General features: G+C 43.9%; 1 protein-coding gene across 6 annotated transcripts in view; it reads left to right on the forward strand.

Annotated features, from left to right (window-relative positions):
• The window catches only part of LOC121465348 (amyloid beta precursor protein), a 225,375-nt gene that overhangs the window by 184,425 nt on the left and 14,339 nt on the right, over window positions 1–26,611 (forward strand). For 3 of the 6 annotated variants that reach the window (XM_041678577.1, XM_041678579.1, XM_041678581.1), the window contains 2 exons: window positions 19,163–19,384; window positions 25,472–25,525. In XM_041678577.1, coding sequence (XP_041534511.1) covers window positions 19,163–19,384; window positions 25,472–25,525 — 276 coding nt within the window. The remainder of the gene's footprint in view (window positions 1–19,162; window positions 19,385–25,471; window positions 25,526–26,611) is intronic. The other 3 variants (XM_041678578.1, XM_041678580.1, XM_041678582.1) reach the window with 1 other exon arrangement.

Genomic DNA, 26,611 nt, shown 5'->3' on the forward strand with positions numbered 1-26,611 from the left:
TAGTCAATACCATTTCTGCAAGTCTATTCCTCACCCCATAGACAGCAAACAGTATCTATATTTTTCAGGATCTTAGTTCAGTTGCTATAAATACTTGGAACCAAAAGTCTCATTTAGAAGCCACTTAGGAAGAAAAGTCACTCTCTGGGAATTGCTGGAGGTCATTGTGTCTCAACATATGCTTGGGACCAAGTCAAGTGTAATTTGGAGGCGTTCTTGTTTAAAATACAGGAACTTGAACTCTACCTCACACTCACAGAAATCCACGTATTTTCTACCACAAGTGACTCTTTAAAAAATTCAAGATTTCTAGAACTCATATTTATAAGTGCTAGTAAGAAAACAAGTTTTTGTGGAAAATTGGGGCTAATATTTGTGTATATACTTTGATATAAAAATTAAAGGCCATATTAATTTATCCTGACTTGTTAACCATGTGAATTTCTGCCAGCCTTCCAAGTCTTTGGGTTACAGTGCTCTGACTTCCAAGATTTTCTGTCTTTGTGCTGAGGAGAACATGATGCATGTCATTAGAATCCGTACCTCGGGTTTGAAGCTGCAATCCTTCCCTGGGTACCAGAGTGCAGCACTGAGTGGCAGCTTTTAGCCCTTGTCTTCATCAGGGTTACTGTTGATGTGCTAAAACACCATGACCAAGGCAACTTGAGGGGGAAAGTGTTTATCTGGATTATACTTCCACATCACTGTTCATCACTGAAGGAAGTCAGAACAGGAACTCAAAAAGGGCCAGAACCTGGAGGAAGGAGCTGATGCAGAGCCCATGGAGGAGTGCTGCCTACTGGCTTGCCCCTCATGGCTTGCTCAACCTGCTATCTTATAGAACAGAGAACCACCTGCCCAGGGATGGCCCCACCCACAATGGGCTGGACCTTCCCCCATCAATCACTAATTAAGAAAATGCCCTACAAGCTTGTATATGGCCTGATCTTATGGAAGTATTTTCCTAATTGAGGTTGCCTCCTCTCAGATAAAACTATACTGCAGTTCTTCATATGGTCAACGGGGTGATCAACAACAGTCCACACTGCCCTCTCTTGAGCTTTGCTGCTCTGTGGACTAGGTGTAGCAAGTGCGTGTTTGACAAGGGATGTTTTCAAAAGGATCATCAGTCTGTATTCCTATCATCAAAGAGCATATGTATCTCCAAGAGGCTTTTGCATAAAATATTACAGAGAACTGTTTGAGTACAGCTTTGTAAGGTAACATACTATTGATGCTGTGTTCAATTTATTCAAGTAATTGGCACAAACAACTTTTCTCCTTGTTTTGGTTGTGTGTTCACGTATGTGCAGGTATATGTGTGCAGGCCAGAACACAACATCAAGTTTGTGCCCTAGGCTCTTCCCTCCTTCTGTTTGAAGAAAGGTCTCTTACTGGTCTGGAACTCACCAAGTGGACTAGACTGACTGACCAGGGTGCCCTAGGGATCCTCTTGTCTCCATTCTGAGATGATAAACATGACACCACCCACAGCTGTCTCTCTCTCCCTCTCTCATCCTCTGTGTGTGTTGGGGGGAGTGGCTATAGAACTCAGGGTGTGTGTGTGTGTGTGTGTGTGTGTGTGTGTGTGTGTGTGTGTGTGTGTTCTGGCCACAGAACTCAGGCCCTTACCTATTGAGCGCTCCTCCAGCTCTAACTGCTTATTAACTATAATTACTGCTCTCTAAGGAGAATAAACAAACAGTACAAACTTGGAGCAGGCTTCACGCTAAGACCTTTTTCCTTAGTTGCTGCTTTCCTAGCTCTTCAGAAATTAGTCTCTTTAGAAGGTCATTTTCCTTTCTTGCTCCTGATTCTTCACTTTCTATCACTGATTCCGCCTTAGAAATCATCTATATAGGCGACCTTCAAATCCAAAATGATACTAATTTAATGAGAGCCAAAAGAGAAAATTCGTGGTATACTCAGAGTTGCCAGATGCAGATGCATCTTGGACAACTGACTGACAGCCTCATGTCAGCTGATGGACAACAAAAGAATAATAATAAAAAGCATGCAGGCTGCCAGCACTCAATGTCACTTCCCAAGAGGCAGCACACTGCGTTAAGCAGTCGCATGTGTATGTTCCAGAAAACAAAGGAGAGCCCTGCAAACCCCTGTCATTAAGTGTTTACTAACGTGGCACAGACTAGAAATTAAATACCAGCTCTTCTTTCATCCCAAAGACAGGGAATACCTGATTGGATGTGTCCCAGATCAGTGGAGAAGCTACCATTAAGAGTTTCCCTTCACCCATGGTAAAAAGCATGGCAGGGTGAGTGAAGCCCTTGGAAATGGGGCAGAAAAAAAAAAAAAAAAGACCATTTCCTTGCTTTCTCCATGAAGGGTCTGTACAATAACTCAGGCACATGCCTATAATCTCAGTAGTTCCCAAGTTCAAAGCCAACCCAAGAACAGAAGGAGTTCCAGAGCAGTGTAGGCTATGTATTAAGACTGTCTCAAAGGAAATGAAACAGAAACAAAAATTCTCAAAGCCTTTTTCTTGCATATCAGAGTGAGCAGATTCAATTTAACCTTATTCTTTAACTGTCATCTCTTCACGAACACAAAGAAAGGAAATGGAATCCCTTAGAAAAGTCATTTAGATCTCTGCTTTTTCTTTTGCCTCAATATGGCTAGATAGATGCATTAGTGACCCGGGCTACTGTTAGAGTCCCAGTGTGTGTGTGTGTTTGCCTCCTCTGAGCCTCGGGTGTAATCTAAATCACACAACACACACACACACACTAAAAAAAAAAAAAAAAAAAAAAAAAAAAAAAAAAAAAAAAGGAAGAAAAGAAGAAAAGAAAGCCAGAAAAAAAAAAAAACACTTCTCACCTCTTCAGAGATAATTTATTCTAAAGCCAAATACACCTACCAATGGAGTGGAACACAGACTTAGGTTACTTCAAATTCCATCTTCCAACATTGGAGCAGTCTTATGAAGTAACTAAACAAAGCCACAAATCAAGACACTTTTTAAATCTTTGTAAATGCATCGATAGAAACATCAGTTGGGTGAGTGAAGGAAAGCAAAGAAAGCCCAACTATAGGCCACAGATGCTATCTGATGACATTCTTTGCTTTTTGATTGGTTGGGAACTAAGTCTCTGCTCATACATTCCAAGGGATTTACCTAATGGTCAAAACTGCATTGGGTCAGGTCTAGAGGAAGGCAGTAACTGGCTGATCGGTGACTAAAGAGGACCCAAGATAATTGACTCTGGACTTTCCACATTCCAGACTTTTCCTGGTCTCTGCGGCTTTTGTCAGCTGCTCGACCTTGCCGAAGGTTCAGTGGAACTTCTTTTCAGAATCTCATACACACACACACACACACACACACACACAGTCTTTTCAGAATCCCCATAATCAGTATATGTCTCGGGTGGGACCTTTGGGAGGCAATTGGGATTAGATGGGTGCTCTATGTAGCTAAGAAGATCTTCATATAGAAGTTTGCCTGCCTCACCGTTGGAGCCTCTGCTCTCTGATGACCCAGCAGGAGGTCCCTTGCCACATCCACCTTCAGGAGTGTGGATCAAAGGACCACTTCTCTTTTTTTAATATTAGAAAGACAACAAGAATTTGTTTCATCTTGTTGTTGATGTTGTACACCAAGAAAGTAGTAGACAGTAGCTAAAGAAGCCCCTTTTTATTAATTACTCATTCTCTGATATTCCATTATGAGATCAGCAGCCTCAAGCTTGGGTTGGTCGCACACATTAATAATGCCAGCCACTCAGGATATTGAAGCAGGAAGATCCTGGGTTCTGGGCAAACCTGGGCTACATCATGAGATGCTGTCTCAAGAAAAACATTATAGTTCAAATAACTTAAAAATAAAGTTAATGTTCTCATAGATTTGGAGCTTGGAAGTTCAAGAACATGGTGCTAACAGGTTGCCTTTTAGGAAGGCCTCCTTGGTTTCTGCATGGTACCTTTTTGTTTCATGTTGTGAGCCAGGACCCAGAAAGTCCAGGGAATTCCCACAGAGAGTTCCAGGTGTGCTGGGAACAAAGATCCGGCCCAGGGACACAGGGGTAGTGATAGAAATAGACATGGTTTGTTAAGAAAAAGAAAGCCATTTTCAGGATGTGACAGGGCTAGGGAGCTGGGTACAGGTGGCAGCAGCTCAAAACTCTCAGAGTCCTTCTGGAGCCTGTTTGGGTCGTATATGTAGCTCCCACTTTCTCCCATATTAGAGAATCTGTGTGTACGGACACCCTGCAGGGGGAGGTCGTCCTCCCTCCATGGGTTGCTTTCCTATGCTGACCTCGATGTTTCTTCCCAGAACAATTCTTTTTTTTTTTTTTCCATTTTTTTATTGAGAAAAGGAGAAAAAAAAAAAAAAAAACAAGTTTCCACCTCCTCCCAGCCTCCCATTTCCCTCCCCTCCTCCCACCCTTCTCCCCCTCCTCCCACCCTTCTCCCCCTCCCCCCACCCTTCTCCCCCTCCCCCCACTCCTCTCCCCCTCCCTCTCCAGTCCAAAGAGCAGTCAGGGTTCCCTGCCCTGTGGTAAGTCCTAGGTCCTCCCCCTCCGTCCATGTCTAGGAAGGTGAACATCCAAACTGGCTAGGCTCCCACAAAGCCAGCACATTACGTAGGTTCAAAACCCCGAGCCATTGTCCTTGGCTTCTCATCAGCCCTCATTGTTCGCCATGTTCAGAGAGTCCAGTTTTATCCCATGCTTTTTCAGTCACAGTCCAGCTGGCCTTGGTGAGTTCCCAATAGATCAGCTCCACTGTCTCAGTGGGTGGGTGTACCCCTTGTGGTCCCGACTTCTTTGCTCATGTTCTCCCTCCTTCTGCTCCTCATTGGGACCTTGGGAGCTCAGTCCAGTGCTCCAGTGTGGGTCTCTGTCTCTATCTCCATCCATCACCAGATGAAGGTTCTATGATGATATGCAAGATATTCGTCAGTATTGCTATAGGATAGGGTCATTTCAGGTTCCCTATCCTCAGCTGCCCAAGGAACTAACTGGGGACCTTGGCTTGGGCACCTGGGAGCGTGTGGAATATCTACACATTAGAGTACTACGCTTCGGTAAAAAACAATGACTTCTCGAATTTTGCATGCAAATGGATGGAAATAGAAAACACTATCCTGAGTGAGGTAACCCAGACCCAAAAAGATGAATATGGGATGTACTCACTCATAATTGGTTTCTAGCCATAAACAAGGGTCACAGAGTCTACAATTGGTGATCCCAAAGAAGCTAAGTAAGAAGGTGAACCAAAGGAAAAACATATAGTTGTCCTCTTGGCTATGGGAAGTACACAAAATGGCCGGGGAGAAAATTGAGATCTTGGGGGTGGGGTGGGATGGGGGTAAGGGGAGATGGGGAGAGAAAAGGGAGAAGGGGAGAATGGGGGGAACTTGGGGAAAAAGGAGGATTGGGATAAAGGAAGGTTGGATAGGGGAGCACGGAAGCACAATTCTTAGTTAAGGGAGCCACCTTAGAGTTGGCAAGAGACTTCCCAGAACAATTCTTTCTCTGAAAAAGGAATCTCTCTACTATCTCCCCAGCTTCTCATAAGGACAGCTGTCCTCCTGGGTCAGCATCCCAGTCCCCCTTGTGACAACATTTCACATCAGTTCCCACCTTCAAACGCCTTTCTCAGGACGTTTGCCGAAGGACTAGGGTTTAAATGTATTTCACGGGGATCCAGCACTCAGCCTGGCTAAGTCAGTCTTTCGGGCAGATCTAATGTGCTGCCTCTCCGTGACTCTTCCGCGTTTGCCCACTTACTTGCACACGTGTCTTTATTCTAAAACTACTCACAGAAGCCACAAAACACATTAGTACTTTTTAATCTTTTGATGTTTTGAGCTGAAATAGAATTACGTCACCACGCCCCATTTCTGCTCTCCACCCCCTCTTCACTTCCCTTCCTTAATCCTTTTCTACACTTCCCCAGTCTCAAGTTGGTAGTCTCTTTTTCAAGTCCAGAACAAATATTGGGGCCCTCATTTCCCCATGTAGGGAGCCAAAGTACTAACAATGCAGACGCTCCTAAACACTCACTCCAGACAGCGTTCTCTTCCAGTCACCGTAGAAAAACAGCAGCATCACTTTTAGACTGTTTGAAACCATGGATTTGTTCAAGGCAAGCCCTAAACGGAAACTGACAGGCTAAATTGTATGGATCCGTCCAGCTGTCCTGACTTCTCTATGCAGAGCCGCAGGGCATGAGTGCCTTTCTCTGTCCTGGCTTCTCTGCAGTGCTGGCGTCATCGCTCGGAATTTAGTAAAATCTGAAACTCGCCTGGTATTTGCCACATGTCTGGTGCCAGGCACAGCTCAGCTTCTCTGGCTTCCTAGGGAGGAAGTGATGTAACCTCTGTGTTTACAGGGCACTTGAACGAGGCCACTCCGCATCCTGGCTGAATTGAAGGGCTGACGCGGGCATCTGATGTTCTTGGGGTCTTATCAGGATAAGAGGCGTGGGTCAGGAAAGGAAACGGGTGTTCTCTTCAGAAGGCCGGGGAAAGAACAGAGCTGAAAAGAAGAGGTTTGCCCTTAAGTCTTCCTGACATTTGGAGGGAAGACAGCTGCTCCCATTTAGCCAGATTAGACTCTCAGATCCCTCTCTCTACATCCCCAGACTTGAGGGAAACTCACTCTAAAGTCACCTTCTCCTCCAGTGTCACTATAGCCAGGATGATTGTACCATCAGCAGTTACTGTGCCTCAGCAGAGTAACCAGTTAGCATAAACCAGATGGCAGAAAACTATGAGAACCGTATTCTGTCACCATTCTGAATGGCAGAAGTCCCAAAGAAAAATGTTGTCACGCCACACCCCTCTGAAGCCTGCAGGACGCAATCTGTTCTAGTGTTTTCTCTTGCTTCTGGAGCTGCCCTAGATACTTGCCTGTCTTTTGGGTTGTAGAGATGGCCCCGAGTGCCCACCTCATACTTTACCTCTCATCTCTGTTGCCGTGTCTTTGCTAGTATGGCAACAGACAGGGAGACGTTCTACTCCACAGGTTGGCATCACCTTAAATCTATTACATCTGCAAAGACCCTATTACCAAATAAGGTCACAGTCTCAGACACAGTGTGTATGTGAGGTGGGGAGGGGGGCTGTCACCTAGCAGCAGGCCATCTGTTTGCCTACCCTCAACTTCTAAGACTCTGAAGACACTGTCCCAAATACTACAACATTTGAATCAAGCACTACATGTCCTGAATCTTTGCTCTCTGCATGAAAGGAAAAATTAATTTCCGTATTCAATGGGTACCAAATTCTGAAAGGTTCTAAGTGCTACACACACATGAGGCTGATGAAGGAGTGGATCTGTAAACGGTGGCTGGGTTAATTGGCCAGGGTTAATTAATGTTTACCGCACTGGGAAGATGAAAAGATGTGTATAAATACACAGTAACGTGCATCATTTTTCAATTTATTGTTGAAGTTTACAGTGCGCACAGACAAGGACTGCATAAAGCACATGCAATTTTCAGAGGGATACTGGTGTGCTCTGGTAATTATGAGGTGCGAACTTCTGAGTGAATTAATTACATGTTACTGAAGATGATCACACTTTAATGGTGTTTATTTAGAGGCAGGCTCTTGGTTCAAGTTGAACTATTTTGGGAGCTAGGTGAGGTGAGGAGAGGCTAACTGTGTGGGCATGAAAACAGCATTTTAAGGTAACCTTTTCAAAAATAAATAAATAAGTTTCTAGAATTGCGTATTTTCAGCAGAGCCCAAAGAATCTTAGGTGTTCTTGTACTAGAGCTGGGAAGTATAGAAATTAGAAGCAGTTTGGAGAGATTGGATATAATCTCCCAAGAACTGAGCAGAATCCCTCAGTGTTGGGAGTTAGGGGTGGATTCCAGAACATCCCATGCCAGGAATGCCTGAACCCATGCATGTTCAAGTTCCTTATATAGATTAACAGTTGTTTGTATTTGCATAGAAGCTATGGCTGCATCTTCTTGTGTACCATAAGTCACTTCTGTACTGCTCATAATACCTAACCCAGTGCAAATGCTCTCTCAATGGTCATTTCCCTAACATGTTTTGCAAACAACAGGTAAAATCCCTGTTTTTGTTCAATGAAGTGTTTTTGATCTGAGGACCGGAGAGTTGACTTTAGTGGGGAAAGTGCTTGCTACGGAAGCATGAGGATGTGAGTTCAGGCCCCCAGCTCCATGTAAGAAGCTGTAATGACAGCACTCATCTATAATCCCAGCCCAGGGAGGGTGGAGACAGGGGGTGTTGTTCTTAATTTCTGGCTGGCTTTCTTGTCTGCGGGTTGGAGGGTAAAGACGTTAAGTGAGGAAGAAGACACAGACACGCAGCGGTCCCACGTTGGTGCACTTTTAATGGGGGAGGGGTAACAACGGGCAGGTAAAGGTGTGCTGACACAACAGGAGAGGCGGGAAACAGAGGAAAAAGGGACCAGGGTCGTAGAGACCCTCGCTTTTTAACGAGGAATGCAAAGGCTTCTGGGAAATGTGTCCATGGTCCAGAGGAATGCTGGGAACTGTTGTTCTTAATTTCTGGCTGGCTTTCTTGTCTGCGGGTTAGAGGGTAAAGACGTTACTCGAGGAAGAAGACACAGACACCCGACGGTCCCACGTGGGTGCACTTTAATGGGGGAGGGGTAACAGGCAGGTAAAAGGTGTGCGAACACGATGGGAAAGGCGGGGAGAGAAAAGGGAGAAGAGAGAGAGAGAGAGGCCGGGGTCGTAGGACCCTCGCTTTTTAATGAGGAATACAAAGGCTTCTGGGAATATGTCCGTATCCAGGAGAACGCTGAGAACTGTAGTTCCACAAAGGAACAACAGGGGGCCATGGTGCTCCAGGTTCAAGAGAGACCAAAAACCATGGAGAGGTGACTGAGAAGGAAGATATTCTTAGCACTGTGTTGGGGGGGGGGGGGGGGCTGGGATTCTTTCCTATGAGATTTGAGTTCTGTGAGTGCACAGAGATTGAGTTACTTATTTCTAACACTGATCTGTGTAGTAGGAGGCTGCTTGCTCGTTTCCTGGCCACCCAGATTCCCAAAATAATAACATAGAAACTGTATTAATTAAATCACTGCTTGGCCTACTAGCTCTAACTTCTTATTGGCTAGGTTTTATATTTTAATTTAACACGTTTCCATTATTTTATATTTTATCACAAGGCTTATCTGTCTCTGGTGGCTCCGCCTTCCTTCTCCCAGCATTCAGTTTAGTTTTCCCTGCCTACCTCTGCTCTGCCCTGCTCTGCTATAGACTCAAAGCAGTTTCTTTATTCACCAGTGGCATTCACAGCATACAGAGGAGAATCCCACATCAGGTCTGGAAGATGATAAGATTGTTTGCCAGGTGAATAACTAAATTCCTTAATTAATTAAAGGATGAGTGGATGAGCTCACCAATTAAGGTTAAATAGTTAGAGATTCCTTGTTCTGGAATACAAGCCTGAGTCCTTTCCACAGCTCACTTCTGTGCCCCACAAATGCCTTACAGAAGACAGACATATGCCATCCCCTGCCAGATCCTTAATGCTTAGTACATGCCATTTCCAGGCATGGTCTCTGTCTTACTTCTCTGCTTCCTGTGATAAGATACCCTGACCCAGAGCAGCTTAAGGGAGAAAGGGTTTGTCTTGGCTTGCAGTTCAAGGACCCAATCCATCAAGTCAAGGCGGTCAAGACACCTTGAGGCAGCGGTCATGTGACATATACAGTAAGGAAGCAGCTGCTGATGAGTGCTCGGGTTAGGACAGTGACTTCCTGGCAGTGGAGGACTAAGCCCAGAGAATGATGCTCTCCACAGTTAGGGTAGGTATGCTTACCTCCATTAACCTGCCCCTCAGAGACAAGCCTAGAAGCCAGCCTAATCTAAATAATCCCTCTCCAGTGTGCCTGGAGGCTGGTCTCCTAGGTGATTTCAGGTCTCCCTAACAGTCTCCCTGGGCACTCTTAAGGGAAACTGTGAGTGAGTTACTGCGGAGAGAAAGGGCTATTGCCATAGCTAGGATTGCTCGCTGGAAAGCAAGATTGTGTTGAAGACAAGCAGGCCAGTGTACAGAAGAATATAAAGGATGTGTTTAGGGTTCTTAAAATATGCATAAATTACCACTTCAAATGAGCTGTCATGCATACAGAGATGTTTTGTGTGTGGAGAAAGCAGCCCGTCCTCCATTGTGATGGTGTGTGTATTTGGGCGCATTTTCCACACTGGCCGCCTAATTGTCAGCCTATCTCTGAGTCTCTCTCCATGAACTTGTCTTTGGATGCTGAAATCTTCCTTTCTATCACAGGCTCACCAGTTTTGCTGAGCGATTCTTTTCATCCTCCTGACTATAGCACTCTGTCAGTCACTTGTCAACTGAAATTCATTCTACCGAGCTCTCTTCCCAGCAGAGCCTCGTGATTCCTATTCTGTTCATATACTGTGTTCTTATGCAGGTCAGGCAGAGTTTTCTTTCAAGTTTGAGGCAGGGCCTTCGTGAGATGGGGCCAGTGGGTAGCTACATTTGAGTCAGGCACACAAGGACACAGCTATGAGGGACAGTCATCATGGAGAGCACAGTGAGAGCGCCTGGTGAAGATCTGTCTGTAGCTGCACAGGTACGACAGCACTGCTGTGACCACTGCAGCATGGTCTCCCTTCTCCTTCAGTGTCTTGTGTGCCTGAGGATGCACACTGCAGCTGAGTCACTCCTGGGCTGTGGATATGACTCACTCACCTCAAAGAAATTCTCATGGAGAGATGTTCAAGGGCCTGGTGTTCTCTGGAAGTAAAGAGGCTGCCTTTTCTTCCTAGCCACTTGTCTCAGAGCTCAGGTGGAGAGGAGAGAACCCCAGGGACTGATGCCCAGAACACCCTCCAGCAGCAGAGAAGGAAACAGGAGACTCTGGGCGCAGTAGTCCGACAGACTGACTCTGGAACCTACAAGGAGAGTGAGAACTGTCATTTGAGTTTTTCTCGTACCGTAGTCTACTTTCCTGTCCCCACTGAAAATTCATTTTTCACAATAATAGGTGATGCTGCTGTAAATATACTAATCTTTATTTTACGATGATACCAAGTATGCCAGAGAGCGCTGAGATAAGCTGGAAATTAAGTGCTGCTTCCTCATGAGTCCATCTTTGTGTGTCCTGGAGCCTAATAAACCGGTGCTGCAGGTAATGCCTCAGTAACCTCAAAATTACATCCTCTTCGGCCACAGCCATAAAAATTAAATAAGATCATGAGAATGGAGGAATAGCTAAAAGAATCTGCTTGTAAGGATGAGAACATTTAAAATGTAAGGCATGGCTAATTGCGCTCATTCCTTTCTCCTTTATTATTTGCACCAAATAAAATGTTGCTGTTCTGCTTCCTTCCTGCACAGCTCTGGCAGAGCCACCGTGAAGTCGTAGTCTCTGAAAATATGCCTTTGTTACAGAGGTCGGGCTTCTGCAATGGCATTGAGAGAATTGCACAGAATAATTACACTGAAGTACCTTCAGCTTAGCCGTAACGGTACCACATCCCTCGAATACTTAAGGCAGCTGGTGTTTCTCCTAGCATGTGAAGAAACAGCCATTTTTTGACTGTTGTATAAAAGAATTGTCCTATGATAGTTACTATGTGAAAATCACATATGTTGGGGCTTGTTTGTAGAAACTGCATACATCTGTTGGTGTTAAGAGCCAAACCACACTGTTTCACAAGAAACCGACGAGAGGAAGACACATACCTATGAGATAATACCTTCCTACACAGCCCAGGTTGGCCTTGAACTCCTGATCCTTGGGAGCTTCCACCTCCCAAGTACTGGACTCACAGGTGTGTGTGTATGTGGCCACACCTGGGGAAATATTTTTTAAGTAAGTTAAACATATTATGGCCCCTTAGAGCTAGAGTCTTTTCTATCATTCATTTTTAAAGCCCATACATTCATGTATTATATATAAGAATTAGAACTTCAGCCCACAAACTTTCTTTCAAGACCATGACTATAGTATGTAAATTCTGCAGTCAGCTCCTCAGGTTGCCAACATCCCAGGAGGATTGGGACCCCCTAAAGTGGTTGGAAATAAGATCAGGACCTTGGCACAAGTTCCTTCAATAAATGTGGAAAAGGAAGCTTTTTAATCCCCTTTCCAAGGCCAAGGAGCCTGGCTGTGTTTTCATCTTGATTTCTGTCTAATAGAACTGAGCTGTTTGATGTAGGAGTTTGAAAGCCACAAGGAAACTTACCTTCAAGGGAAAGGCGCTTCTTCTGAAACTTCCGTCTAGACTAGACGATGGGATTTCAGGAAAATGTCACTTGCCATAAGGAATAGTTTAAAGAGTGATGTACAGCCTTGTGTGACTCCTCTCTAGGCACAGTTCCCTGTTGTAAGTGGACCCAACATGCCATGTTAATTCTCTGTGGCCAAGAAACTTCTAAACAAAAACAAACCTCAATTTAGACATGAGTACTATCACCTGGCATTGCCGCTCTACCTCAAGAATCTAGACAATAATAATTACGTCTATCTCTTTCCAAATAACATGGAAATTTTCATGGACTGATGAGAAGATCACTTTAGGAACTGGGTTCCTAAAGGTTGCTAATATAATATTAGTTCTGTCCCTTGACATCTATCCACCAATCTCTATATCTAGTGATTTATTATTTGTGTTGAGACATAATCTCACTCCATCCCTAGTGCTGGCTTAGAACTCACTTTATAACCAGATTGGCGTCGAACTTAAGATCCTCCAACTTTAGCCTTCCAAAGAGCTAGTATTACAGGCATGTGCTAATGTGACTCACGTGTTCATTTTAAACCTTCTCGAACTGGATGTTTGTGCATTGTTTTCTCAATGGGGGTTGCTATGGTTACCCAATGAGCCAATGAGTGGTCATAAAGGCCACAGACATAAACAGGGTCAAGAGGATGGTGTCTTTTCTTTTTAAGGTGTTATGGCAGGGCTCAAGTGTCACGGCATTGAAGATAGCTATGGTTTGTCCATCATCAGAGCGTCACAATCGCATGCAGTAATCACAGAAAGACATCCCAAGGTCCCCCCAAGGCATCACTCCTATCAGCTGTTGCTCCACGGAGCCAAGCTAAGCCAAGCCAGGCTGGTCTGCAAAGTGTCCTCAGTGCAGGAATAGTCCTCCTTTCTGGGAGGAGCCAGTGGTGAAGTGTGGCCTGGTGCCTTATTCTGTGTGCGTTCTTATTCTGAGACTGCACAACACAACCTGCTTCCCCCAAACTTCCCTGGACTGCCCCTTCCTGCTCAATAAATGAGTAGGCAAAGAAAGAAGTCGTGGCTGGTCTTAGTTTTCCCGGGGCATCCTGGTGCAGAAATGTGGCCGTGAAAGTCAGTTTAAAGGCAGCTGAGTGTTGGGTTTGCAGAGAAAGCCTCTCTGAGATGTTCTGGAGTGCAGGACTTTCGGCCGGAGTGCTTCTTACCCATGCTTTGCATTCACATTCTGTTTTGCAGACTGCTCTGTCTTTAGTGAAGTAGTGATGCTTGTCTATGGCTGGGGCTCTGGCCCTCTCAGACAGCACCACAAATTGCCATCACTTGGGAGTCCTCTCAATGTGCAGAATTTCTTCCTTATATCTGGGGGGAGGGGGGAGGAACTAGGTATCTCTTCCCCTTTGAGATAAAATCTTGCTTTGTAACTCAGGAGATCCTCACACTTGCTGTATACCCCAAACAAGCCTTATACTTGGAACTCTATCTCAGCGTTTCAAGACCTGAGATATAAGCATGGGTTGCAACACATGCCACAGTTCTGTGTTTCCAACAAGATCCCCGAAGGACACCTGAGGAGCTTGAGTTTACATGACAGGACTGTCACCAAAGCACCTGGAATCTTGTGGATAAAGAATGGGGCTTTAAGGAATTTCGGAGGCTATAAGACATTAATGACAGCATCACAATAACAGGCTGAGCCAAGAGCCAGATATACCCAAGCTCTGGTTGGAAAATTAAATCTGGTCTCATAGTTCTGGTGTGGGCAAGATGCCTAGAACGGATGATGGCTGATTTATAGAGGAGCCTCTTGATAGGGAGAAATTACAGCCCTTTCACAGAGACTTCCAGTGCACCTGGAGGCAGAGGGCGGGGCCCAGTGTAGTGTGCAGAGCAGAAGGCAGATGGATTAGTACCTATTTAAATGGTAAAATTGGTTTTAGAAAAATCCCCTTCCACAAAGTTAAAAAGAAATTTCTATTTTGTTAGACGTTGGAGGTTAGTGGTTTTTTTTTTTTTTTTTTTCCACTAGGATTCAAAGACTCAAAATAGAAAGGTTATAGTATCAGTAAAGGTTCAGTCCTGAAGAAAAGTTGTTCAGTGGTCGCCAAACTAGGCCTTTGGTGGCCTTGTTTGTCAGGGCTAAAGGCTAAGATAGCCTCCTCATCTATGAAAAAAAACACAATCCTCCCAAGTGTGTCCAATGTAAAGAAGGCAGCAATCAGCAGTTAATTTTCAGTAATTGTGAAGCTTGTAGAGAGAGAGCCAGTTGACTCAATGTCTATGAATTTTATTTTATGAACCTACAAGGTAGCCCTTAAATGTTTGTAAGATATGTTGCTGATAGGTCATTTAATAGTTACAAGGAGACTATGAGGCAGATTATGTAGAGTTCATGTATTCCCTCCTCCCGCAGACCTTTTATTCATGAGGCAGTTTCCCTAAAAATGAGTAATCACGGCCATCTTTTGCATCTACAAAACCAAGCTTTAAGGTTTTAGGTCATTTGAAGATGAAATCACTGTGAGTCTCGAATCTTTTGATGCTGCTCTCTTTGAAATACCTTGAATGTTTTCCACAGTAGCTAGTGGTGGTATCCCTGCCCCGCCCCCTACTCCTCTCCCCTGCTCTGCCCCCCTTTCCTGTTTACTGTAAGTTTGCCTACATGTATCATCAAAGCATTTTTGAAAGAGAAAGGTTATGGGATTTACTGTATGTTTGTGTTTGAATTTATCTCCACTGCTTAAACTGTAAGTGAAATACTGCCAATCACTGGGCTCAATTACATATTCATGCTTTAACTTGCAAAACTCAAGTGTCTGAGCATCAGAGGAGATACTTCACTGCAGAAGTAACTGATGTAATTTGGGGCAATAACAAGTAGCTCTCCAGAAGAATGGGAAAAGGAGTCTTGGGAAAATGAATACGGCCTCTTACCTTGATACAGTCATTTCGCAAGCTTCGACATCAAAGCTTCGGCGATCCTCAATGCAGGCCACCAAAGCATTGTAATAAAATAGTAAATTAATTCTGATAAAAGGATAATCCGTAGAAGTAGAAGATGGCTTCTGGTGGTTTAGCCTCACCACAGAGTCAAAGCTCAAAATGGGCAGTGAGACAGTCACCTTGGTCCCTGCCCTGTTGGTCACAGGCACAACTGCCCAGCGCCAGTACATTTGCCAATGGGAAAGTCCGGAGCCCTTAATCACGGACGGTCTGGCTGTCTTGAACATTCTGTGATCACAAAGTAGAGCCCTACAGTGGTCATGATAATTCTGTCGAGTTTATCCAGCTCCATGCCCTCAAGACTCTACTGAGTTCCTTTTTCCAAATGACATAGCCAGAAGTGGTTATTTCTAAATATCCTGTGTTACATAAAGATAATAATAAGGATTTCCGCTACTTTATGCACAAAGGCTAAGTGCTTTTTTTTCTCTATTAAAAACGTCACTTTCCTTGAATATTTCAACTTTTCACAGGAGTTTCCTAATGGGTTTTTGCTTGTTCTTTTGTTTTGAGGGGATTTAGCTTTGTGTGTGTGTGTGTCTCAATGTTTTGCCTGATGTATGTATTCACACCACGTGTGCCTGGTATCTGAAGTTCAGAAGAAGGTATCAGATCCCTGGAATTGGAGGTGTGGGTGGTTATGAATAATATGGGTGCTGGGAATCGAATTCAGGTCCTATGCAAAAGCAGCCAGTGCTCTTAATCACCACCCTATCCCTGTCACATGAAGTTTGTGAAAGCCAGGGGTGTTCACAGAACCAGGGGTGCTCACAGCAGTGTTGCACCATGCCTTGTGCCCATTTGGAAAAAATATCTTGCAGTGGGCTCAAAAGATTAATGAGAAAAGGTTATTGCATTTCTCTCTGCCTTAAATTCCTAGGACCCTGTGTGCACACACATATCCAAATGGAACACTTCCCTGTTGTGAGTCCCTGTGCTGCCTTTTCACTGCCAGGAGCAAGGTGGAGTCTCTTCTCTTTCTAGCTGCTTTGGTCTTGAGGGCAGTGCCCACTCTTTAGAGCTAATGTGGTTGTGAGTCAGCCTTATCCGATGGAAGGCGTTCTTGCTTATGCTTGATTTACTCTGCAAACAAACACTGCATCTTTGATAACCCACACTGTTCAATACCACAGCTGAAGAGGTGTAATATAGACAGGAAGAAGTTGTAAACCACATAAAGATATACAGGGGGCAGGAACACTAAAGGACTCCAGCATCTTGGATTGATTCAGTACAAATGAGGACCCATTGACTTTGGGGTAAATCAGTATCTGGAAAAGGTCTAGGGAAGACCGTCAAATGACGTTGAGTAAGGAGAACAGCAGTCAGTTTCTGCTGCTTTAACAATACCTGAACTGGATGTGGTGGTCCATGCCTGAAGTCTCCAAATTTGGGAGGTGGGGGATTGTGAGTTCAAGGTAATATCCTCATCTACGTAGAGTCTGAAACCATCCTGGACTACACGAGACGCTTGATTTAAACTAAAACAATGACAACAATAAAAACCAACAATTAGTATCTGTGCCTGGGTCGTTTATAAAAAATAAAAATTTATTTCTCCTGGTCTTAAACACAAGACTGAGAAGATTCTGGAAGGTTCAGGGTCTAGTAGAACTATTCAAAAGTGGGGACTTGGGCTGTGCCCTCCAGAGAGAACAAGCCCTCCTCCATTCATAGCAGTGAATTCCTTCACTTCCCCACCCCCAGAGCCCCATGTACTGTTACTTCAGTGGGGATAAGCTCCAATATATGAATTCTGCAGTAAGTCTTCAGCTACAGTTACCAAGGCAAAAGTGTTATTCTTTTGCCAGCAGCAGATCATAACAAAAAAGTAATTGGGGAGGCCACAGCAAAGGGGGTAAATAAAGGAATTCAGAATTGGAATTCAAATGTCATCAAGAGTATTAAGTTTTAGTCACGGATGAGAGTTTGAGACTTTGTGTGCACTAAATATGGAATGGAGACAGGAGGGAGAAGAGGAGAACCAAGTTCATGGACCTGGGGGTGAGGGAGAAGGGGCAAGGTAATATACCCTCCAAATTCTTGGAATATGTAGAATGAGAGGAAAAAATCAGACATGAAGAGATAGCATTTCAGTTCTGTCTACACATAGGTGCTTATATGTGCATAGATGGTGCTTTCACAGGGGAAAGTAGTAGAAAGATATATAAGATATATATATAAGGGGTTTCTCTCGCTCCCTCCCTCTCTTCCCTCACCCCTTTCCTTGAGAGGCAAAATTATTCAGAGACATTATAGAGAAACAGCAAGTCACTGAAATAGTTCCAAGTTCAGGAAGTGAGTGATGGCAAATGCCTAGAGATGGGGAGCAGCCAAGAGCTCCCTCCTAGCTGGTGATGCCCCCTTAGAACAGGCATGTAGGCACCGATAATTATTCCAGACTATCTTGGCTTCAGGGTGATAAGTCAAAGCATAAGATTTATAGAAAAGAAATGCCCATTTAATTTATTAAATCAGACTTTGGCTACATTATTGGCTATTACCTGTGACTTGGTAAGATATGAAAAAGTCTAGAGCAAATCTAATGAGGGCTTTTTATCTGTGTGGGAAAGGTCATCGCGAGCATCAAATATTGAATTTTAGATCAGTTCCACACTGAGTAGGTATATATTATAACTCAAATTAGACTTCAAAAGGACTAATTTGCTTGGGATTCTATCATTTAAAATAATCTCTTGTAATAAAACTGACTTTACAGGAAGATATTAATCACATACTTTAATGCTGTCCCTTCAAATTGTTTTAATGGGTACATTTGAACAGAATTTTAATTTTTCCAGTAAATTGACTTTTTTGTCAACTTAAAAAAGAATTTAAAGGATGATTGTAAAATGTAACAAGTCAAATTTAAGTCCAGATTTTCTTCATCGCTGGTATTTAGTAGTGATTGGCGTGAAATATATCATTCAGTAAATTCTAGACCCAGGTATGACTGAGTAATGGCATACTTAAGTTAACCAAATATTAATGCCATATGTGATCTAGAGTCCTCTATTTTTTTCTAATTATAAAGAAAGGATCAGGTGATCTTTTGTAAGATAAAAGGAGAATCACAAATCTTCTGTTTCAGGGGGTGTTTTTTGTTGTTGGTTTGTTTGGGTTTTTTGTTTCTTGTTTTTGTAGTAGCTACTCTCAATACAAAGTTCTTTTCTATTTTTCTTTTTCCCCCCAATAAACTTTACATAAACCGTGAAAGGTGTAATGGGAGGACTCAGACTTTGGATAAGTCAGCGATATCCCATCAGGTTGATCCCCCCTCCCCCCGCCGCGCGCACTCAGGTTTTAAGGTGGGGGCATTGCCAATGGAATTCCTTAGAAGAAAGATACACACTCCAGACAAGAAGGGCAGGCGCTTTCAGCTCAGGCCACATGCATGATGCTCAGAGGCAGAGATGGGAGATTCGCCCAGAGAATTAGCAAGGCTCCCCGTCCGCAGGCCTATACTTGAAGGACAACATGCGTGTTTTTATTCCTACTGCTTTCAGGGAAGGCAGGTATTTTCAAAGCAAAAGCTAATGCCTGAATTGAGCAGGCTGCCCATCTATAATACTTCCCCCACCCCTCCACTTCACATACGATGGGGATAAAGGATATTCTTGCTTCAGGGACTGTACCCTGCCCAGCTTCTGTGCTTCATGTTAGCTCTCCATGATATGGATTCCTTCATGATCATTGGATCTGTGGGGAGTCTATGAAAAGGAAGGGGCCATTAGCTGTCAAGATCTTCACCTCTGGAAGAGTGAAACAGAACAGGATAACCATCCACTGCCGTTCTCCATGGAGTCAAACCCCACCTAGACAGTTGCTAGCTGTAACTTACATGTTAGGTGGTGCCAAATGACAACCTGTCACACATACAGAGCATATAGTCAGTAGGGATCGCTGCTGGAGCTGCGGCCTCTGTGACCATACATTAACCAAGGACACAACTGGTTTTGTTTAGATGAGCTGCTTCAGAAAGAGCAGAACTACTCCGATGATGTCTTGGCCAACATGATCAGCGAACCCAGAATCAGTTACGGAAACGATGCTCTCATGCCGTCTTTGACCGAAACAAAAACCACCGTGGAGCTTCTTCCTGTGAATGGGGAGTTCAGCCTGGATGACCTCCAGCCATGGCATCCTTTCGGGGTGGACTCCGTGCCAGCCAATACAGAAAATGAAGGTAAGAGTCCCTTCCTGGAGCCAAAAGCCTTCTGGTATGTACCCGTGTGCTTTTTATTGGAATGACAGCAATCAAGACAGACATTTGCCATCTGCATACACACATGTGGGCCCACAACTATACACCCACCTGCACACGTACATGCACACACATACACAAAAAGTAATAACTACACTAAGTTGTTACTTGTATCTATTAAAATAATATATCTATTACATAAAGATTATTTTGCATTATTCTTTAATTTTTAATACTGCAAAGTAATGAAGCTGGTATTTGATAGCACAGATAATCCTATTTTTATCTCCTCTTTCTCTTTGTAGATTTACATACATAGTGACACACATCTACCAGCTACCCAAGATCACCCTGTGCAACATAGGGAAACCGCATCACAAGATAAAATTATGTAAAAAAAAAACACATAGGATATGCCACATATCACTGTGTGTGAGAGAGAGGCAGAGAGACAGCGTTGGACTCCCAGAAATCCACCTGCCTCTGCCTCCCATGTGCTGGAATTTGAGAATTTTTAAATTCTCAAGAAAGATTTTTAAAAATTGCTCTCACCGAGAAGTATTTTACTGCTTCCATGAAACCATGACCTCTGATTGTGGCTATCAGAATGCCCACCTTTAATGAACAGGTGATCAAATGAAGGGCACACACTGCGACCATCAGAGAGCTTTGGCAGGGCCTGTATACTGAAACAGACACTGAGAAAAGCTCCCTTGGCTACTGATTTTTGCATGAAGGTTCAGATTACACTAAATGCAGAAATAGACAACCAGGAAGCTTGCTTCGGAATTAAACGGTTTCTTGCTAAGCAATTTCAATGCAAGGCAACTGTCAAAATTATGGAACCTATGCTAAATGTTTCTTCCTACCAAAGTTCAAGGAATTAAGTTTTCCTCAAAGAATTTGCACACCTAGGTGATGTGGCTTTTCCACAGGAACTTCGGCAAAAATACCTGTTTCAGAAACAGCATCTCGTACTTTGCCATTTTTCCGTATTCAGTACTAATTGCATGCACACAAACACCTTGATTTCTCGAAACTAAGAATGTTTTCCAAGAAGGCAGCAAGATTTTTACATGTGACTTTCCTCAGTGTAAAAACACTGAGCAAGTTAGTTGGGGTTTTGTTTGTTTGGATTTTGGTTCATTTCTTTGATTTTTGGTTTGGGGTTTTTGTTTGTTTTTGAAACAGGATCTCTGTATGTAACTCTGGCTGCCTTGGAACTCACTATGTAGACCAGGCTGGCCTGAGCTCATAGAGATCTGCCTGCCTCTGCCTCAGGAGCTCCTGGTGAGCAAGCAGTTTTAAAAGACAGGCTGTAGAATTCCTTGTGTATTTTTTTCACAGTATAACAACCCGATTTGTTTCTTTAACATCAAAAATAAAAGGGAGCTTATAACCATAATCAGACTAGATACTATCACATACGACAGCAATTTTATTTATCGTGTATAAGTAATTGACTTTCCCATTTCTTAACATTATCCTAACAAAACAAGAAAATAGGTTATTTGACTTTCGAAGACCTGGGTAACTTCCATATACATGGTGTTATATAAGTAGATACGCTTAGGGCCTTAAAAGTCATTGTTGCCTGTGTATAAACTCTGATGAGGTGTATGTGTGTATGAAAATGTACAGTCTTGTCTTTCCTTAATAGTGATAGCACACACTGTGACATGAGCCTTAGGAAATAATGTGCCATACACGTACACACGCACACACAGGGGGGAGAGAGAGATACTCTAGAGTATTGCCAAGATGTCATGCAAGGCCTTATTTAGGTGCATCTAGATGAATAGCCAGCATTCAGTGCTATATTGCCTAGGTTTCATCTAAAGCAGGCATTCTTGTTAAAGATCTGCTATTGGGGCTGGGGAGATATCTTAGTCAGTTTTGCCTTATGAGCATGAGGACCCTAGGCATGATGGCTCTGAGAAGATTTAGAGAAGCTGATCCCTGAGGAATAGTGACAGGTCAGCCTAGCCTGCTTGGTAAGGTCTTGGCCAATAGGGGATCCTCTCATAAAATTCAAAGTGTATGGCTTCTGAGAAGTCACACCTAGGGTTCATCTCTGGCCTCCACACGTGTGCAAGCGTGTGGACATGTGTGCACATTCACACACACACATGCACAAACCTACTAATAGTTATCAGCAGGATCTCATACTCCAGAAACAGGAGAGGTTGGGAATGTAGTTAACAGTGCAAGGGCTCGTCCACCACATGTGAGGCCATCTATTCCGTCAGCAGCAGCACCAGCTTAACATAATGTCCCAGGAGACAACAGTCCTTATGTCCTCCGAGTCTTGAAGTGTGAGCCTTTCCAACAATTAATGCATTCTTGGTTTATTGGGTTTTGTTTGATAGTCTGCGGGGTGAACCCAGGATTCGTGCAGACTAAGTATGTGTCCACCTTAACTCCCAGCCCACAACGGTTCATCTTCAAATGAAACGAACCTGCAAGGTCTTCCTGGGAAAACAGTGTTGCAAATAACACATAGAAATAACACGATCTTTGCTCTGCTTTCCCAGTGACACCCGTTCAGAGCTGCAGGGGCTGGGGTGGGATGGCTCAGTGGGTGGCAACACTTGCTCTGCAAACATGAGGTCCGAGGTTTGAATCTCCAGCACTCATAAAAAGCCAATCATGGCAGCATCTGTGTATCACTCCAGCACTGGGGACATATGCAAGTGGATCCCCAGAGGTCACTAGCCAGCCAACCTACATGAAACTTCAAGCTTCAGTCTCAGCGAGAGGCTGTGTCTCAGGGCAATAAAGCAGAAGGTACTAGAGGAAGATGAGCTAAGTTCTGCTCTGGCTTCTGATGGGCAAGCACAGGTGCTCACCCTTAATCACTCATAATGTGCACATACCATACACATAAGAAACTATGCAGAAATGCCGTATTCATAAATAAAACTGGAGTGGATTCTGGATTCACGTTATCGTAAACCCCTTACATCCAGTGGGAACTTAGAAAACCATGTAGATTGTGGGCTGTTGTGATAGCCCTATGTACAGCATTCAGTATTCTGGATCCTCTCCCAACAAATGGCAATAGTGCCTCTCTTTCCTTAGGCTAGGGTCCAAACACATTCCCTTGGGGTGGTAGCCAGGACTTTCCCCCATATTCCTAATGACCAGGTTTGAGATTCCTCTGCAGCTCTGCTGTGTGACGGGGCTCACATTTCTGAGCCTCTCTACCTATTTTCCAGTCTGAGATCATTTGCATCTTCATTCCTTGCTTAAAGGTAGTAGGCAAGCATTGAGTGGGGTAATAAGGAAACGCTCTTAGAAAAGTGCCTAGAACACACTAAAGAAATGACTTTTGATGGGATCGGGATCTTGTTAGGAAGACTTTGTCATTCTTTGTCCTGACGGCTCATCATGAACCTAAGCACGACGTCCTTCAAATTAATAAATACATAAGGGAGTATATACTATAATAGTTCCTGCTGCTCCCTTCCCTCAGACATGTGTCCCCTGTTCTCCCCGCCTCTCTTTCGCATGTGCACACCCTGAGCTACTAAAAGTACCTACAGTTCTCAAAGGGTTTCCTCACATTGTCCTTGATGCCCTTATCGTCATTGCTTCAGATGCATACCAGAAAAGCATGTTTGTCTCAACAAAAATAGTCAAGATCAGTAGATGCCTGGCCGTTTAGTTATTTTACCCGGAGCAAAGTAGGAGCTGAGGGGGTGGATGAGTATGAGGAAGCAGTGCTTTCAGGACACAGCAGGGCAGCTAGGTGCACAGATGAGCTCAGCAGTTGAAAGGGTGTGTAAGAACCTGCACAGAATCTGGCCAGACTAAATCCCTTCATGGAGCGAGGAGGTGATCGTGATGTCCCACCCCTGAGGACATTGGCAGCTGATGCCTGAGAAGACACAGACAATTGGTTCTCGTCAAAGATGTGGCCCAAGGTTCCGTAGCTGTCTCTCCATCAGTATGTATGTTAGTGGTGCTGAGTGAAATCCATGGGTGGGAAAAAATAAAGAACACTTGAAATTGGGAGGGACTAGTGGAAGAGGGATGGAGGAGGAATAGAAGTTGATCAAAGCACTCTGTATGAACAAAATTCTCAAATCACTAAAAATAAATAAGTAGACAGCAAACAATTTTCATATCATAAATAATATCCTAAAACGAAAAGAATTAGGTTCTTACCCAGATTTAATGAATTTAATTTAATTTAAATTAATTTAATTGCAGAATGTAATTTAAAACGACTATAGGCACCAAACTTGATTTCAAATTCTTTGCTTCTGCTAAAGCTTCACTTCACAAGTTCCCACGTGATCTTAGAGTAATGTCTTTTAGGTTTTTATAGACACTAATAAATTTTCGTCATTGCCACAGTAATTGATTATGATGAGACCACCGTCTCTACATCCTGCCTTTATGCCACAGACACAGTCATTTCCCTAAGTCAAAAGCACATTTTCTAAGGTGTAGCTGTCAGAGTGAGTGTAGGGTCACACCAGCAACTGCTGAGCCATTAAGCCCCTCTCCTCAAGACAGTTAGAAAGGTGGTCCCCCTCAGCTAAGTCCATCTTACAGGGGTCGTAAAATCACAGTACACATTCGTGATGGGAAATGAGCTATAGAGAAACTGTAAATGTCACTGTTGAAATAACCAGACATTCAATAAACGTCGTCTTATAGCATCAAAACTTTTCAAGTAGATTTTTACAGCTATTGGTCCTTACTGCAATAGAAAGACGGATATTACAATTTTCATTTTTCCATAAGAGGAAGCAGCCTTTCGTGACTGTTTACCCAGTCACCCGCTTTGTCGGTGCGGGGCCTGGATTTCATCATTCCCCTCCCCCTTCTTTCTATCCCCCACCTCGCCAGTCTCTGCATGGGCAAAGTCAGAACCACTTCCACCTCTTGATGTATACGAGTCTCTTAATGAGCTCAGAGATATGATTTGCTCATATTATGAAGACAGCTCACTGTCCGTCTGCTCCCTGCCACTGTTCTTGCCAACATGGGCCATTCCGGATGAATTTGGGTTTGTGGTCTCCACTGGTTGCTTGGCCTGTGAGCCTCTGGAAGCTGAGCAGTTGAAACCACTGCTCCCAAGGCCTCATGAACCTCCCCTTGGCTTCCCTCCACTCCTGTGCTCACATTTCTCTCTTTCACACTTGCCAATCCTGACCCAGGGCACTTCCTCCTCCCTTGAATTCTTCGGCCCTTTAGCCACTGTTAATCCTAGAGACTTGACTGCCCTCTCCCTTCCTTGTTTCTTCAAAGACCAGAGTCAGCTCAGGGAAGTGTTTTCTAACAATGAACAGCACCCAGGGAGTGCCAGCTGGTGCAGAACCCTGGTCAGGGAATTGCTGTACCTCCACTGTTGTTTTCTTTGGCTCAGTCCCAGGATGCATACAAAGGAATAATTGTGACTCTCAGCCAATATGAAAGGAATGGTCTCATTTCACACAACTCAGCTGAATGTCATCTGCGCAGAAGAAACCTGCCCTTTCTAAAGAGAGACAGTGAGAGCCCGTGGGTTACCTCTCCTAACCTCAGCCTAAGAAGGAATTTGCCTCGCTAAATGGCACATTGCGTGGTGAGGCGTTGCTCTCCTGGTAAAGTCGTATTTGCATTTCCTCTGGCCGTCCAATAATCCTTTTGTAGTTAATTAACTGGGAAAAAGAAGGTAAGATTGGACAGTTGTAGAAGGAGATATCTTTAATGTTTACTGCTGGGCTGGGTAGAATCTATTTTCTTTCTAATCAAAAGCCAGGAAACTATCTCTAACCTAGCGCAGAGGAACTTCCACCCTCCCCAGCCTTCTTCTGTGCTGCTGGTGCACGTCCTGGGGAGTGCTTTTATGAACAAACAGAGGAAGCGCCTTGGCACGCTGGCAGCACTAAGCCTTTTGAAGTGGTACCCCTCCCATCCTTGACACGCGGAATTGACCCCAAAGGTTCTTTTTCCAGCTGCTCCTTCACACCTTGTTTACTGCACGCGCTTTTGCCCTGCTCTGTGTTCAGAAGCCACGACTTTAACCATCTTGATTTGTCTTGTTTGCTCTCTGTCTCTCGCTTCCGGCACCAGTCGAACCTGTCGATGCCCGCCCCGCTGCCGACCGAGGACTGACCACCCGACCAGGTACCTGCCTCTCCGCTCAGCACCTCAGCAAATGTGCCTCTCAGGGTTGCCCGTGTTGCAGAATGCAATTTAAAACGACTATAGGCACCAAACTTGATTTCAAATTCTTTGCTTCTGCTAAAGCTTCACTTCACAAGCTCCCACATGATCTACTTTTTTGTTTCTGAGCTTTCCTTTCAAAACTCAAAGCAAGTCTTTTCAAATATGGTGTTCTCTCTCTTGATTTCTTTCTTTTTAATAAATGAGGATATGATTTTAATAAATGTCTTCCAAGATGGAGGCACAGGGAGGTGTAGCTTCCAGTGGTGAATTAGGTCTTGCTACAGGCATCCCCTCTCTTTCTTGGTTAGTATTCATGGGGGTCCTTGAGTGGGCTCAGACTTCTGTTGGTTACTAAAACAGACACATTTCCTAAAAATGCCATAATTGGTATTTCTCCAGATCCAGGAATACTTTTTGTCCTTTGTGGATTATATATACTTACTCTCAGCCAGTGCCTAAAATAGCACAACAGATGTATATGCATAATTTTACATAGGAGCCCATTGTTTTTTATATTACAAATTTCTTCACTATCAAAATAGACACTTCTTTTTACACAGTCTCCCGAGATGAAAAAAAAATGTGCTGTGACCCACTGTTATATGTTTAGCCTCTGGCTAAGCTTGATTTTAGGAATAAGGTCACACCACGAGAGATGTAGAACATGCGTGTATCTAGTCCATGTACAGCCTCACCCCATGATAGTGGTCAACAAAGAGAATCAGAAAGAACAACGCTGGTGTTTTGAAAGATCTGTATATTCTAGACTGTTTTTTCCAAATAGCACGTACCTTCCCATATTTACTTTTGGTTTACCCCTACATACCATTATTAACATTGTTAATCTTCCTTGAGAACATCAGTAAAGGGAGGTCAGTCTTTGTTTCCTGGTTCAGATATATCCATAGCAAGATCAGAAATGGCTCTGCCCTTCTTCTTGCCAATAAAGTCTCTAGCCTTGGCTTAGCCAGCCATAGTCACAGGTAGACTTTGAGAGTCCTTCTTATGGCATCATCATGACCCCATACTGTGATTCATCTTGGG

Source organism: Microtus oregoni, unplaced genomic scaffold, assembly GCF_018167655.1.
Source record: "Microtus oregoni isolate MIOR12 unplaced genomic scaffold, Mior012 000030F_ref0000283, whole genome shotgun sequence".
NCBI lineage: Eukaryota > Metazoa > Chordata > Mammalia > Rodentia > Cricetidae > Microtus > Microtus oregoni.